At 46.0% G+C, this 13,760-nt stretch overlaps 1 protein-coding gene across 1 annotated transcript in view; it reads left to right on the top strand.

The window, feature by feature from the left end:
• Positions 1-519: 519 nt before the first annotated feature.
• LOC147109005 (sterile alpha motif domain-containing protein 15-like) overlaps positions 520-13,760 on the top strand; it is a 23,723-nt gene continuing 10,482 nt past the window's right edge. The window contains exons 1-2 of the mRNA XM_086002559.1: positions 520-727; positions 10,209-10,307. Of these exons, the coding sequence (XP_085858685.1) occupies positions 599-727; positions 10,209-10,307 (228 nt within the window). The 5' untranslated portion in view covers positions 520-598. The remainder of the gene's footprint in view (positions 728-10,208; positions 10,308-13,760) is intronic.

Below are 13,760 nucleotides of genomic sequence, written 5' to 3'. Positions count from 1 at the left end.
GTCTCTTTTTCTTCTTTTGTTCGATGGCAGTCTTGCCTTCGATCTATTTTCTTTTCTTTCCAGTTTTGAAGAAGGGTTTCGTCCCGAAACATCAACTCAAATTTCTCTCCACGGATGTTGCCTGACCTGCTGAGTTTTTCCAGCATTTTATGTTGTTATTTCCCTTTATAAAGATGCCGGGCTGCAGTGAGCCCTCCCGGCCCCTAGATGGCGATGCCTGGCTGCAATGAGCCCTCCCGGCAAGTAGATGGCGCTGTACCAGGATGACTCCCTTTGCCGATGTTGGGGAACCGGAAATTGCCGAACCTGAAACGGAAAGACCCGAAGGCGTTGAGCGAGACAGACAGAGAGAGAGAGATTACCGAAACTCCGCACAAAACGGGACAAAAGCAAGGATGAAGAAAAAAAACACGAAAGATGTACCAGCGCAATTAATGCCGCAATTTTTTTTAAATTCCGCGAGAGGCGATGACAGGTCAATGCAGCTGTGACCCGGATGTGTCGGTCTCCTGGCAACGGGTTGCTCGGGGCCGGGTTACTCGGGTTGCTCGGGGCCGGGTTGTTAGGGCCGGGGACCGGCGGGGCCGCAGAGCCCGGGATGGCCGGCCACCCGTGTGGCACTGATTGTCGCTGCGGCTGTCGCCCGCTGCTGGTGCCCTGCAGCCAGCACTGGAAGGAGAAAGATGTGGCCAACTGGATCAAGAAACTGGGCTTCCCCCAGTACAAGGTGGCTGCTGCCGGGTGTGCTGGGGAAAGGGGAGGCAGCTCCAGCACCCTGCAGCTTAGAAGGTGCAGGGCTGGATCTGATGGAAGTTGTCAGGCCTCAGGGAGGGTGCAGAAAAGATTGACCAGAATGGTTCCAGGGATGAGGGACTTCAGTTACATGGATAGACTGGAGAAGCTGGGGTTGTTCTCCTTGGTGAGACCACACCTTGAGTATTGTGTGCAGTTTTGGTCGCCTTATCTGAGGAAGGATGTTCTTGCCATGGAGGGAGTGCAGCGAAGATTCACCAGACTGATACCTGGGATGGCAGGAATGACGTATGAGGAGAGATTGGGTCAATTGGGCTTGTACTCGCTAGAGTTTAGAAGAATGAGAGGGAATCTCATTGAAACTTATAAAATTCTAACAGGACTAGACAGACTAGATGCAGGAAGGATGTTCCCGATGGCGGGGGAGTCCAGAACCAGGGGTCACAGTCTAAGGATAAGGGGTAAGCCATTTAGGACAGAGATGAGGAGGAATTTCTTCACCCAGAGAGTGGTGAACCTGTGGAATTCGCTACCACAGAAGGCAGTAGAAGCCAATTCAGTAAATATATTCAAGAAGGAGTTGGATATATTTCTTAAGGCTAAAGGGATCCAGGGGTATGGGGCGAAAGCAGGGACCGGGTACTGAAATTGGATGATCAGCCATGATCTCATTGAATGGCGGAGCAGGCTCGAAGGGCCGAATGGCCTACTCCTGCTCCTATCTTCTATGTTTCTATATTTCGTTAGAGCAGAGAAGGTTGAGAGGTGATTTGATAGAGGTGTTCAAAATCATGAGGTTCCTGGACAGAGTAGATAGAGAGAAACTGTTCCCATTGGCAGAAGGGCCGAGAACCAGAGGACACAGATTCAAGGTGATTGGCAGAAGAACCAAAGGCGACGTAAGAAAAAACTTTTTTACGCAGCGAGTGGTTATGATCTGGAATGCACTGCCTGAAAGGGTGGTGGAGGCAGACTCAATCATGGCTTTCAAAAGGGTGTTGGATAATTACCTGAAGGAAAAAAAAATTGCAGGGCTGTGGGGAAAGGGCGGGGGAGTGGGACTAGCTGAGAGCCGGCATAGGCCCGACGCGCCGAATGGCCTTCTTCCGTGCTGTAACCATTCTATGATTCTATGATATTAAGGGGAACAGATAGGGTCGATAGAGAGAAACTATTTCTGCTGGTTGGGGAGTCTAGGGGGCAGAGTCTAAACCTTAGAGCCAGACCTTTCAGGAGTGAAATTAGGAAACACTTCTACACACAAAGGGTGGTAGAAGTTTGGAACTCTCTTCGGAAACAGCAAGTGATGCTAGATTAATTGTAAATTTTAAATCGGAGATTGATAGTTTTTTTTTAAGCAAAGGTATTAATTAAGGGATATGGGCCAAAGATGGGTATATGGAGTTAGGTTGCAGATCAGCCATGATCTCATTGAATGGTGGAGCAGGCTCGAGGGGCTGAATGGCCTGCTCCTGTTCCTATGTTCTTATAATGGGATGTCTAGTTTGGCTATTTTTTTCGGTTTGGGTGGAGATTTTAAAAAAAATAATAAGGGGAAAAAGTCTGGTGGATGTAGTCTACAGGCCCCCGAACAGTAGCAATACTGTTGGACAGAGTATAAATCAACAAATAATGGAGGCCTGTAAAAAGGTACGGTAATAATCATGGGTGATTTTAATCTCCATATTGATTGGACAAATCAAATTGGCCATCGTAGCCTTGAGGAGGAGTTCATAGAGTGTATCCGGGATGGTTTCCTAGAACAGTATGTAATGGAACCAACCAGGGAGCAGGCTATCTTGGATCTGGTACTGTGTATTGAGACAGAATTAATAAATGATCTCATAGTAAAGGATCCTCTAGAAAAGAGTGATCATAACATGGTTGAATTTCAAATTCAGTTGGAGGGTGAGAAAGTTGTATCTCAAACCAGTGTCCTGATCTTAAACAAAGGCAATTACAATGGCATGAGGGCAGAACTGGCTAAAGTGGACTGGAAAAATAAATTAAAAGGTAAGGCAGTTGAAATGCAGTGGTGGACATTTAAGGAGATATTTTATAACTCTCAACAAAAATATATTCCAGTGAGCAAGAAAGATTTTAAGAGAAGGGAGCACTATCCGTGGCTAACTAAGGAAGTTGTCAGACAGAAAGCAAAGAGTTGGAATAAACGGGTCTTTTTCCGAGTGGCAGGCAGTGACTAGTGATCGCAGGGATTGATCCTAGGACCCCAGCTATTCACAATATATATTAATGATCTAGACAAGGGAACTAGATGTAATATCTCCAAGTTTGCAGACGACACAAAGCTGGGTGGGCGTGTGTGCTGTGAGGAGGATGCCGAGAAACTCCAGTATGATTTGGACAGGTTGGGTGATTGGGCAGAAGCATGGCAGATGCAATATAATGTGGATAAATACGAGGTTATCCACTTTGGTGTCAAAAATAGGAAGGCAGATTATTATCTGCATGGCAATAGATTGGGAGAAGGGGAAGTGCAACGAGACCTGGGTGTCCTTGTGCACCAGTCACTGAAGGTAAGCATGCAGGTGCAGCAGGCGGTTAAGAAGGCAAATGGTATGTTGGCCTTCGTAGCGAGAGGGTTCGAGTACAGGAACAAGGATGTCCTGCTGCAGTTGTACATGGCCTTGGTGAGACCACATCTTGAGTATTGTGTGCAGTTTTGGTCGCCTTATCTGAGGAAGGATGTTCTTGCCATGGAGGGAGTGCAGCGAAGATTCACCAGGCTGATACCTGGGATGGCAGGAATGACGTATGAGGAGAGATTGGGTCGATTGGGCTTATACTTGCTGGAGTTTAGAAGAATGAGAGGGGATCTCATTGAAACTTATAAAATTCTAACAGGACTGGACAGACGAGATGCAGGAAAGATGTTCCCGATGGCCGTGGAGTCCAGGACCAGGGGTCACAGTCTAAGGATAAGGGGTAAGCCATTTAGGACAGAGATGAGGAGGAATTTCTTCATCCAGAGAGTGGTGAACCTGTGGAATTCTCTGCCACAGAAGGCAGTAGAGGCCAATTCATTAAATATATTCAAGAAAGAGTTAGATAGATATATTTCTTAAGGCTAAAGGGATCAAGGGATATGGAGAGAAAGCAGGGACAGGGTACTGAATTTGGATGATCAGCCATGATCTCATTAAATGGCGGAGGAGGCTCGAGGGGCCGAATGGCCTACTCTTGCTCCTATCTTCTATGTTTCTATGTAAAGGATGGTATCAAATTGAAAACAAAGGCATACAATGTTGCCAAGATTGGTGGGAGACCAGAGGATTAGGAAATTTTTAAAAACCAGCAAAGGATGACTAAACAAATAATAGAGATGAATTATGAGAGTAAACTGGCAAGAAATATTAAAACAGAAAGTAAGAGCTTCTACAGGTATATAAAAAGGAAGAGAGTAGCTAAAGTAAACGTTGGTCCCTTAGAGGATGAGACTGGGGAATTAATAATGGGGAACGGGGAAATGGCATTGACTCTGAACAAATATTTTGTATCGGTCTTCACAGTAGAAGACACTAACAGCATCCCAATAATGGATAATAAAGGGGCCACAGGGAGGGGGAACTAAAGACAATCACTATTATTAAGGAAAAAGTACTTGGTAAAATAATGGGACTAAAAGACGACAAGTCCCCTGGACCAGATGGCCTGCATCCCAGGGTCTTAAAAGAAGTGGCTGCAGAGATAGTGGATGCATTGGTTGCAATATACCAAAATTCCCTGGACTCTGGAGAGGTCCCAGCGGATTGGAAAACTGCAAATGTAGCGCTGCTATTTAAGAAAGGAGGGAGACAGAAAGCAGGAAACTATAGACCAGTTAGCCTAACATCTGTCGTTAGGAAAGTGCTGGAGTCCTTCATTAAGGAAGCAGTAGCAGGGCATTTGGAAGATCTTAATGCAGTCAAGCAGAGTCATCTTGGTTTTATGAAAGGGAAATCATGTTTAACAAATTTACTGGAGTTCTTTGAGAATGTAACGAGCAGGGTGGATAAGAGTGAGCCAGTGGATGTGGTGTATTTGGATTTCCAGAAGGCATTCGATAAGGTGCCACATAAAAGGTTACTGCACAAGATAAGAGCTCATGGAGTTGGGGGTAATATATTAGCATGGATAGAGAATTGGCTAACTAACAGAAAGCAGAGAGTCGGGATAAATGGGTCATTTTCCGGTTGGCAAACGGTAACTAGTGGGGTGCCACAGGGATCGGTGCTGGGGCCTCAACTATTTACAGTCTACATTAATGACTTGGATGAAGGGACCGAGTGTAATCGAGCCAAGTTTGCGGATGATACAAAGATGGGTGGGAAAGCAAGTTGTGCAGAGGACTCAAAGAATCTGCAAAGGGATATAGACAGGCTAAGTGAGTGGGCAAACATTTGGCAGATGGAGTATAATGTGGGAAAGTGCGAGGTTATCCACTTTGGCAGGAAAAATAAAAAAGCAAATTATTATTTAAATGGAGAGAGATTACAAAATGCTACAGTTCAGAGGGACCTGAGGGTCCTTGTGCATTAAACACAAAAAGTTAGCATGCAGGTACAGCAAGTAATCAAAAAGGCAAATGGAATGTTGGCCTTTATTGCAAGGGGGTTAGAGTATAAAAGTAGGGAAGTTCTGCTACAACTGTACAGAGTATTGGTGAGACCACACCTGGAGTACTGCATACAGTTTTGGTCTACTTATTTAAGGAAGGATATAATTGCATTGGAGGCAGTTCAGTGTGGCAGCTGCAGGACCAGGAGGCAGAGCAGTATTCTGCAGCAGAGTAGACTCAGGCCACTGTTCCGGTGCGAAGTGTTCTGGCTATACTCCCCCATGACATTCCAGCAAGTTTCCAGACCAGGTGCACCCCGGTTTTTACTTTTTGGCCAGTGTTGGTGAGATGAGGCCGATAGGTGAGAGTCCTCTCCAGGGTGACGCCCGGGTATTTTGGGTGGCACTCATGGATAAGTCGGCTTCGCAGAAGGAAACGTTGAGTTCTTTCCCGGCGGCATTGTTCAGATGGAACATCGGCACAACTGTCTTCTCTGGATTGGGGCAGAGACGCCAGGTCCGGAAGTAGCGTTCCAGGAGGTCCAGGTCACATGTTAGTGTCCTACTTGCTGCCTCTAACATTGATGCCTGCGTCAGCAGTGCTATGACATCGGCATATGCGAACTTTCGGGATTTGGTGCAGGGCATGTCCGCCGTATAGATGTTGAAAAGGCCAGATCATTGTTCAGCGTCTGTATTCAGCTGGTCTTGTCAGCAAGATGGAGAGGTTGCAGCCCCTCTTCCAATTTTTAAGGGTGCTGCTCCGCAATTTTTGATCGCACTTCAGTCCCACACACCTGATCCATGGGCACCCGGTGCGGAGGGGAGCGGGCAGATCGGAGGACCTCCTTGTTGCACTGTTCCTGGGCCTGGCCAAGGTGGCCCATAACAGGTCCAGGGAGTGGGCGGTTGAGGGCGTCGTTCGGTCTGACTGCCTCTCTTCCGTGGCTATTTTTGCGTCCGGGTGTCCCTGGAGATGGAGCATGCAGTGTCCGCCGGTACGCTTGAGGCTTTCCGCGACCGATGGGCACCGGAGGGACTGGAGAGCTTAATCACCCCCGGTAACAACATTTTGATTTGATTTGTTAAATTTCATTTAAATTTGGTTTAATTTGCAGTTTATAGAAACATAGAAGATAGGAGCAGGAGTAGGCCATTCGGCCCCTTGAGCCTGCTTCGCCATTCAATGCGATCATGGCTGATCATCCAAACTCACTACCCTGTCCCTGCCTTCTCTCCATATCCCTTGATCCCTTTAGCCTTAAGAAATATATCCAACTCCTTCTTGAATATATTTAATGAATTGGCCTCAACTGCCTTCTGTGGTAGAGAATTCCACAGGTTCACCGCTCTCTGGGTGAAGAAATTCCTCCTCATCTCTGTCCTAAATGGCTTACCCCTTATCCTTAGACTGTGACCCCTGGTTCTGGACTCCCCCGCCATCGGGAACATCCTTCCTGCATCTAGTCTGTCTAGTCCTGTCAGAATTTTATAAGTTTCAATGAGATCCCCTCTCATTCTTCTAAACTCCAGCGAGTATAAGCCCAATCGACCCAATCTCTCCTCATACGTCATTCCTGCCATCCCAGGTATCAGTCTGGTGAATCTTCGCTGCACTCCCTCCATTGGTTGTGCTTCATTAAAAGGCACTTGCTTCCTTTCCTATTGGTGATGGCGCCAGGCGTCAATCACCGAATTCAACATAAAAGGTGTAAGCAAGATAAATATGCACCCGGGGGAATAAACACCCGGGGGAATATATACCCAGGGGAATATACACCCAGGGGAATATACACCTGGTGAATATAAACCTGGGCAAATATACACCTGGGGCAATAAACACCTGGGTAAATATACACCCAAGGGAATATAGACCCTGGGGAATATACACCTGGGTAAATATACACCTGTGTGAATAAACACCCAAGTAAATATAAACCATGGGGAATATACACCCGGGGGAATATTCGGCGGTGCGAATATGCACCCGGGTAAATATACACGCTGGGGAATATACACGCAGGGGAATATAAACCCAGGCGTATATACATCCGGGTAAATATACACCCATGGGAATTACACCCGGGGGAATATACACACGAGTATATAGATATGTGAAGAGAAAAAGATTGGTGAAGTCAAGCGTAGGTCCCTTGCAGTCAGAATCAGGGGAATTTATAATGGGGAACAAAGAAATGGCAGACCAATTAAATACATACTTTGGTTCTGTCTTCACAAAGGAGGACACAAATAACCTCCCAGAAATGTTGGGGAACATAGGGTCTAATGAGAGGGAGGAACTGAATGAAATTAGTATTTGTAGGGAAATGGTGTTAGGGAAATTGACGGGATTGAAGGCCGATAAATCTCCAGGGCCTGATAATCTACATCCTAGGGTACTTGAGGAAGTGGCCCTAGAAATAGTAGATGCATTGCTGGTCATCTTCCAAAATTCTATAGACTCGAACAGTTCCCATGGATTGGAGGGTAGCTAATATAACCCCACTATTTAAAAAAGGGTGTAGAGAGAAAACGGGGAATTATAGACCGGTAAGCCTGATATCAGTAGTGGGGAAAATGCTAGAGTCCATTATAAAAGATGTAATAGCAGAGCACTTGGAAAACAGTGACAGGATCGGACAAAGTCAACATGGATTTACAAAAGGTAAACCATGCTTGACTAATCTACTGGAATTTTTTGAGGATGTAACTGGTAGAATAAATAAGGAAGAACCAGTGGATGTGATGTATTTGGACTTTCAGAAGGCTTTCGATAAGGTCCCGCATAAGAGATTAGCGTGCAAAGTTAAAGCACATGGGATTGGGGGTAAGGTACTGTCTTGGATAAAGAACTGGTTGGCAAAGAGCTTGAAAAAACGGGTCTTTTTCCGAGTGGCAGGCAGTGACTAGTGGGGTACAGCAGGGATCGGTGCTAGGACCCCAGCTATTCACAATATATATTAATGATCTAGACGAGGGAACTAGATGTAATATCTCCAAGTTTGCAGACGACACAAAGCTGGGTGGGCATGTGTGCTGTGAGGAGGATGCAGAGAAACTCCAGGATGATTTGGACAGGTTGGGTGATTGGGCAGATGCATGGCAGATGCAGTATAAGGTGGATAAATGCGAGGTTATCCACTTTGGTGGCAAAAACAGGAAGGCAGATTATTATCTGAACGGCAATAGATTGGGAAAAGGGGAAGTGCAACGAGACCTGGGTGTCCTTGTGCACCAGTCTCTGAAGGTAAGCATGCAGGTGCAGCAGGCGGTTAAGAAGGCAAATGGTATGTTGGCCTTCATAGCGAGAGGACTCGAGTACAGGAGCAAGGATGTCTTGCTGCAGTTGTACATGGCCTTGGTGAGACCACACCTTGAGTATTGTGTGCAGTTTTGGTCATCTTATCTGAGGAAGGATGTTCTTGCCATGGAGGGAGTGCAGCGAAGATTCACCAGACTGATACCTGGGATGGCAGGAATGATGTATGAGGAGAGATTGGGTCGATTAGGCTTATATTCGCTAGTGTTTAGAAGAATGAGGGGATCTCATCGAAACTTATAAAATTCTAACAGGACTAGACAGACTAGATGCAGGACGGATGTTCCCGATGGCGGGGGAGTCCAGAACCAGGGGTCACAGTCTAAGGATAAGGGGTAAGCCATTTAGGACAGAGATGAGGAGGAATTTCTTCACCCAGAGAGTGGTGAACCTGTGGAATTCTCTACCGCAGAAGGCAGTTGAGGCCAATTCATTAAATATATTCAAGATGGAGTTAGATATATTTCTTAAGGCTAAAGGGATCAAGGGGTATGGGGAGAAGGCAGGGACTGGGTACTGAGTTTGGATGATCAGCCATGATCTCATTAAATGGCGGAGCGGGCTCGAGGGGCCGAATGGCCTACTCCTGCTCCTATCTTCTATGTTTCTATGAGTGAATATACACCTGGGTAAATATACACCTGGGGAATATAAACCTGGGTAAATATACACCTGGGGAATATACACCCGGGCAAATATACACCCAGGGGAATATACACCTGGGTAAATATACGCCTGGGGAATATAAACCCGGGTAAATATACACCCAGGGGAATATACACCTGGGTCAATATACACCCAGGGGAATATAAACCTGGGTAAATATACACCTGGGGAATATAAACCTGGGTAAATATACACCTGGGGAATATACACCCGGGCAAATATACACCCAGGGGAATATACACCTGGGTAAATATACACCTGGGGAATATACACCCGGGCAAATATACACCCAGGGGAATATACACCTGGGTAAATATACACCTGGGGAATATAAACCTGGGTAAATATACACCCAGGGGAATATACACCTGGGTCAATATACACCCAGGGGAATATAAACCTGGGTAAATATACACCCAAGGGAATATACACCTGGGTAAATATACACCCAGGGGAATATACACCTCGGTAAATATACACCCGGGGAATATAAACCTGGGTCAATATACACCCGGGGAATATACACCCGGGCAAATATACATCCAGGGGAATATACACCCGGGGGAATTTACACCCGTGCAAATATACACCCATGCAAATAGACACCCGGGTAAATATGCACTCGGGGGAATATATACACCGTGGCTAATATACATCCGGGGAATATACTCCCAAGGGAATATACACCTGGGTAAATACATTCTTGGATAAATATACATCTGGCAAATATGTTGACTAACCCCCGGGCAGATATGCCCCCAGCCCATTTGATCTCATCCAATCCCGATTACCAACTGTAGCATTTTCCCAGCTATGACTGAAGTGAGTCCAGCGTCCCAGTCTCAACCATCCTCCTCCCGCCCCCATTCGAAATCAAGCCCTTGTGTAATATTTTTCTTTCCTTTTATTCCAGGAATGTTTCATATCAAACAGAATCACTGGCAGGAAACTCATTTTTATCAACTGCTCCACCCTGCCCAGATTAGGAATCACAGACTTTGAACACATGAAGGTCAGTCTTTTGGTTTAAAGAAATGCTGGTTCATCTCCACCTGGTGTACCATTTTAAAGTCAAACACTCTGTCCTTGTGTTTATATTCCCATTGGAAATTCCCACATCCATATTTATAATAGAAACTGTCTGTGTAAACCGGTCACGCTGTATTTACATTCTCCAGCCAGTGGTGGTGCTGCAGCGCCTCCACTGAGGGAAGATATAATTACAGCGTGACTAGTTTACACAGACAATTTCTATTATTAATGTTGACATAGGAATTTATAAATGAAAATTCGACAGAAGTTGCAATTAAGATTTTAGTACATTAAATAGTTATAGGACATGTGGGAGTGTTGCACTGCAGAGCTGTGAGATTTCCTCAAACCTGCCACGTGGAGAGTGTTCAGATTTGAACCTCACAAGCTGAGTCTGGCTGTTTCTCTGGCAGGCAGGGATTTTTTTCTGAGCCTGTTCCACGGACATTGATTTCATAGCTGTACTGATGGAGTCTGAGGAACAGGACATCTGCTGGGGTGGTGTGTGTTTCAGCAGGAACATGAGATGTGGAGAGGGGGTAGAAATCATCTGTATGGTAACTCCGTCCCATTATATTTTTCTACCTGGCCCCATTACCCACAAGTTGACGCATTTTCTAGGAAGACTTCACTTGGTCCTCATCCCCAGATTTCTCTACAATTGATGGTAACTAGGGGTCGAGTCTCTCAATCAGCTGCTATGCTCAATCCCTGGTACAGTACAGGCAGGGTCTTTTTAAAATTTCTTCAAGGGATGTGGGCATCGCTGGCAAGGCCAGCATTTATTGCCCATCCCTAATTTCCCTTGCGAAGGTGGTAGTGAGCTGGGGGGAGGAGGGAGAGTGACACACGAACCTGAGGTGGTGGAAAGAGTGCCAGCGTAAAGTGAGGGTTGGGTGTCAATGATAATAAGGAAATGGTGGACATGTTGAAAAATTACTTTGCGTCAGTATTTACAGTAGAGGAAGAGGATAGCATGCCAGAAATCCCCAGGCAACTAATACTGAATCTGGGACAGGGACTCAATAAAATTAACATAAGTAAAATAACAGTAATAAAGAAGGTACTGGCACTAAAGAGTGACAAACACCCAGGACCAGATGGTTTCCATCCCAGGGATTAAATGAAGTAGGTGAGCACATTGCAGATGCCCTAACTATAATCTTCCAAACTTCTCTCGATTTAGGAACCGTTCCTTTAGAATGGAAAATTGTGCATGTCACTCTGCTATTTAAGAATGGCGAGAGAGGGAAACCAGGGAATTATAGACCATAGAATCATAGAAAGTTACAGCACGGAAGGAGGCCATTTCGGCCCATCGTGTCTGCACCGGCCAACAAAGAGCTCTCCAGCCTAATCCCACTTCCCAGCTCTTGGTCCGTAGCCCTGCAGGTTACAGTATCCCAAGTGCACATCCAAGTACTTTTTAAATGTGGTTAGGGTTCCTGCCTCTACCACCCTTTCAGGCAGTGAGTTCCAGACCCCCACAACCCTCTGGGTGAAGAAATTCCCCCTCAAATCCCCTCTAAACCTTCCACCAATTACTTTAAATCTGTGCCCCCTGGTTTTTGACCCCTCTGCTAAGGGAAATAGGTCCTTTCTATCCACTTTATCTAGGCCCCTCATAATTTTATACATCTCAATAAGGTCTCCCCTCAGTCTCCTCTGTTCCAAGGAAAACAGACCCAGCCTATCCAGTCTTTCCTCATAGCTAAGATTCTCTACTCCTGGCAACATCCTTGTAAATCTCCTCTGTACCCTCTCCAGTGCAATCACATCTTTCCTGTAATCTGGTGACCAGAACTGCACGCAGTACTCTAGCTGAGGCCTAACTAGTGTTTTATACAGTTGAAGCATAACCTCCCTGCTCTTGTATTCTATGCCACGGTTAATAAAGGCAAGCATTCCGTATGCCTTCTTAACCACCTTATCTACCTGGCCTGCTACCTTCAGGGATCTGTGGACATGCACTCCAAGGTCCCTTTGTTCCTCTACACTACTCAGTGTCCTACCATTTAATGTGTATTCCCTTTCCCTTAGCCAGTTAGCCTAACATCTGTTGTCGGGAAATTACTAGTCTATAATTAAGGAAAGGGTGACTGAACACCTCGCAAAGTTTCAGTTGATCAGAGCGAGTCAGCATGGATTTGTGAATTCATGCCTGACAAACCTGATTGAATTTTTTTGAAGAGGTGAATAAAGTAGTGGACAGGGGAATGTCTATGGATGTTATTTATATGGACTTCCAGAAGGCATTTGATAAAGTCCCACATAAGAGACTGTTAAGTAAATAGAAACCCACAGAATTGAGGGCAAATTATTGACCTGGTTCGGAAATTGGCTGAGCGGCAGGAGACAGGCAGTGTTTCAGGAGGTAGTCACACCAATTAGATTAATTAATTCAGATGTAGTCCGTGGCCAGGTTCAGGATGGTGTGACTAGAAGTGAGGCAGGTACGGGGATCCAGGAGGTAGTGTTGGAGGAGCCGCAGCCCTTGCTCTTGTCCAACAGGTTTGAGGCTCTTACTCCCTGTGAGGATGAGAACGGGGACTGCGGGGAGGATGAGCAACCCGGCCACAGCACCGTGGAGCGGGGGGCCATTCAAGTGGTGGGGAGTTAAAAGAAATGTTGTAGTGGTAGGGGATAGTATCGTTAGGGGGATAGATAGGGTTCTTTGCAGCCGAGAGCGAGAGTCCCGAAGGCTGTGTTGCCTGCCCGGTGCCAGGGTTAAGGACATCTCCTCTGGGCTGGAGAGAAACTTGGAGGGGGAGGATCCAGTTGTCGCGGTCCATGTTGGTACCAACGACATAGATAGGACAAGGAAAGAGGTTCTGCTGAGGGAGTTTGAGCAGCTAGGGGCCAAATTAAAAAGCAGAACCACAAGGGTAATAATCTCTGGATTACTACCTGAGCCACGTGCAAATTCGGCTAGGGTAAATAAAATTAGAGAGTTAAATGTGTGGCTCAAAGACTGGTGTGGGAGAAATGGGTTTTGCTTCTTGGGACACTGGCATCAGTACTGGGACAAGAGAGAGCTGTTCCGTTGGGACGGACTTCACTTGGCCAGTGCTGGGACTAGAGTCCTGGCAAATCGAATAACTAGGGCTGTAGAGAGGGCTTTAAACTAATAAGTGGGGGGGAGGTTTTAAGAGAGCGAAAAATAAAAATGACAGCGGAGAAGGCAATAGAGCAAGGTAGCAGTGGGGGAATTAAAAACCAGAGCGTGCCAGGAAGGGACAGAATGTATAATGGTAAAGTAGTAAAGGGGGTAAAAGCAGGAATAAATTGTCAGAAAACATATTTGAAAGTTCTTTATCTGAATGCACGCAGCATTCGTAACAAAATAGACGAGTTGACGGTACAAATAAATACACATGGGTATGATCTGGTGGCCATTACGGAAACATGGCTGCAAGATGATCATGACTGGGAA

Source organism: Somniosus microcephalus, chromosome 12 (genome assembly GCF_052327205.1).
Source record: "Somniosus microcephalus isolate GS21.2 chromosome 12, FLI_Smic_1.0, whole genome shotgun sequence".
NCBI classification, from domain to species: Eukaryota; Metazoa; Chordata; class Chondrichthyes; order Squaliformes; family Somniosidae; genus Somniosus; species Somniosus microcephalus.
The sequence above is the reverse complement of the archived record's forward strand: the minus strand, read 5'-3'. Positions and strand labels throughout refer to the sequence as shown.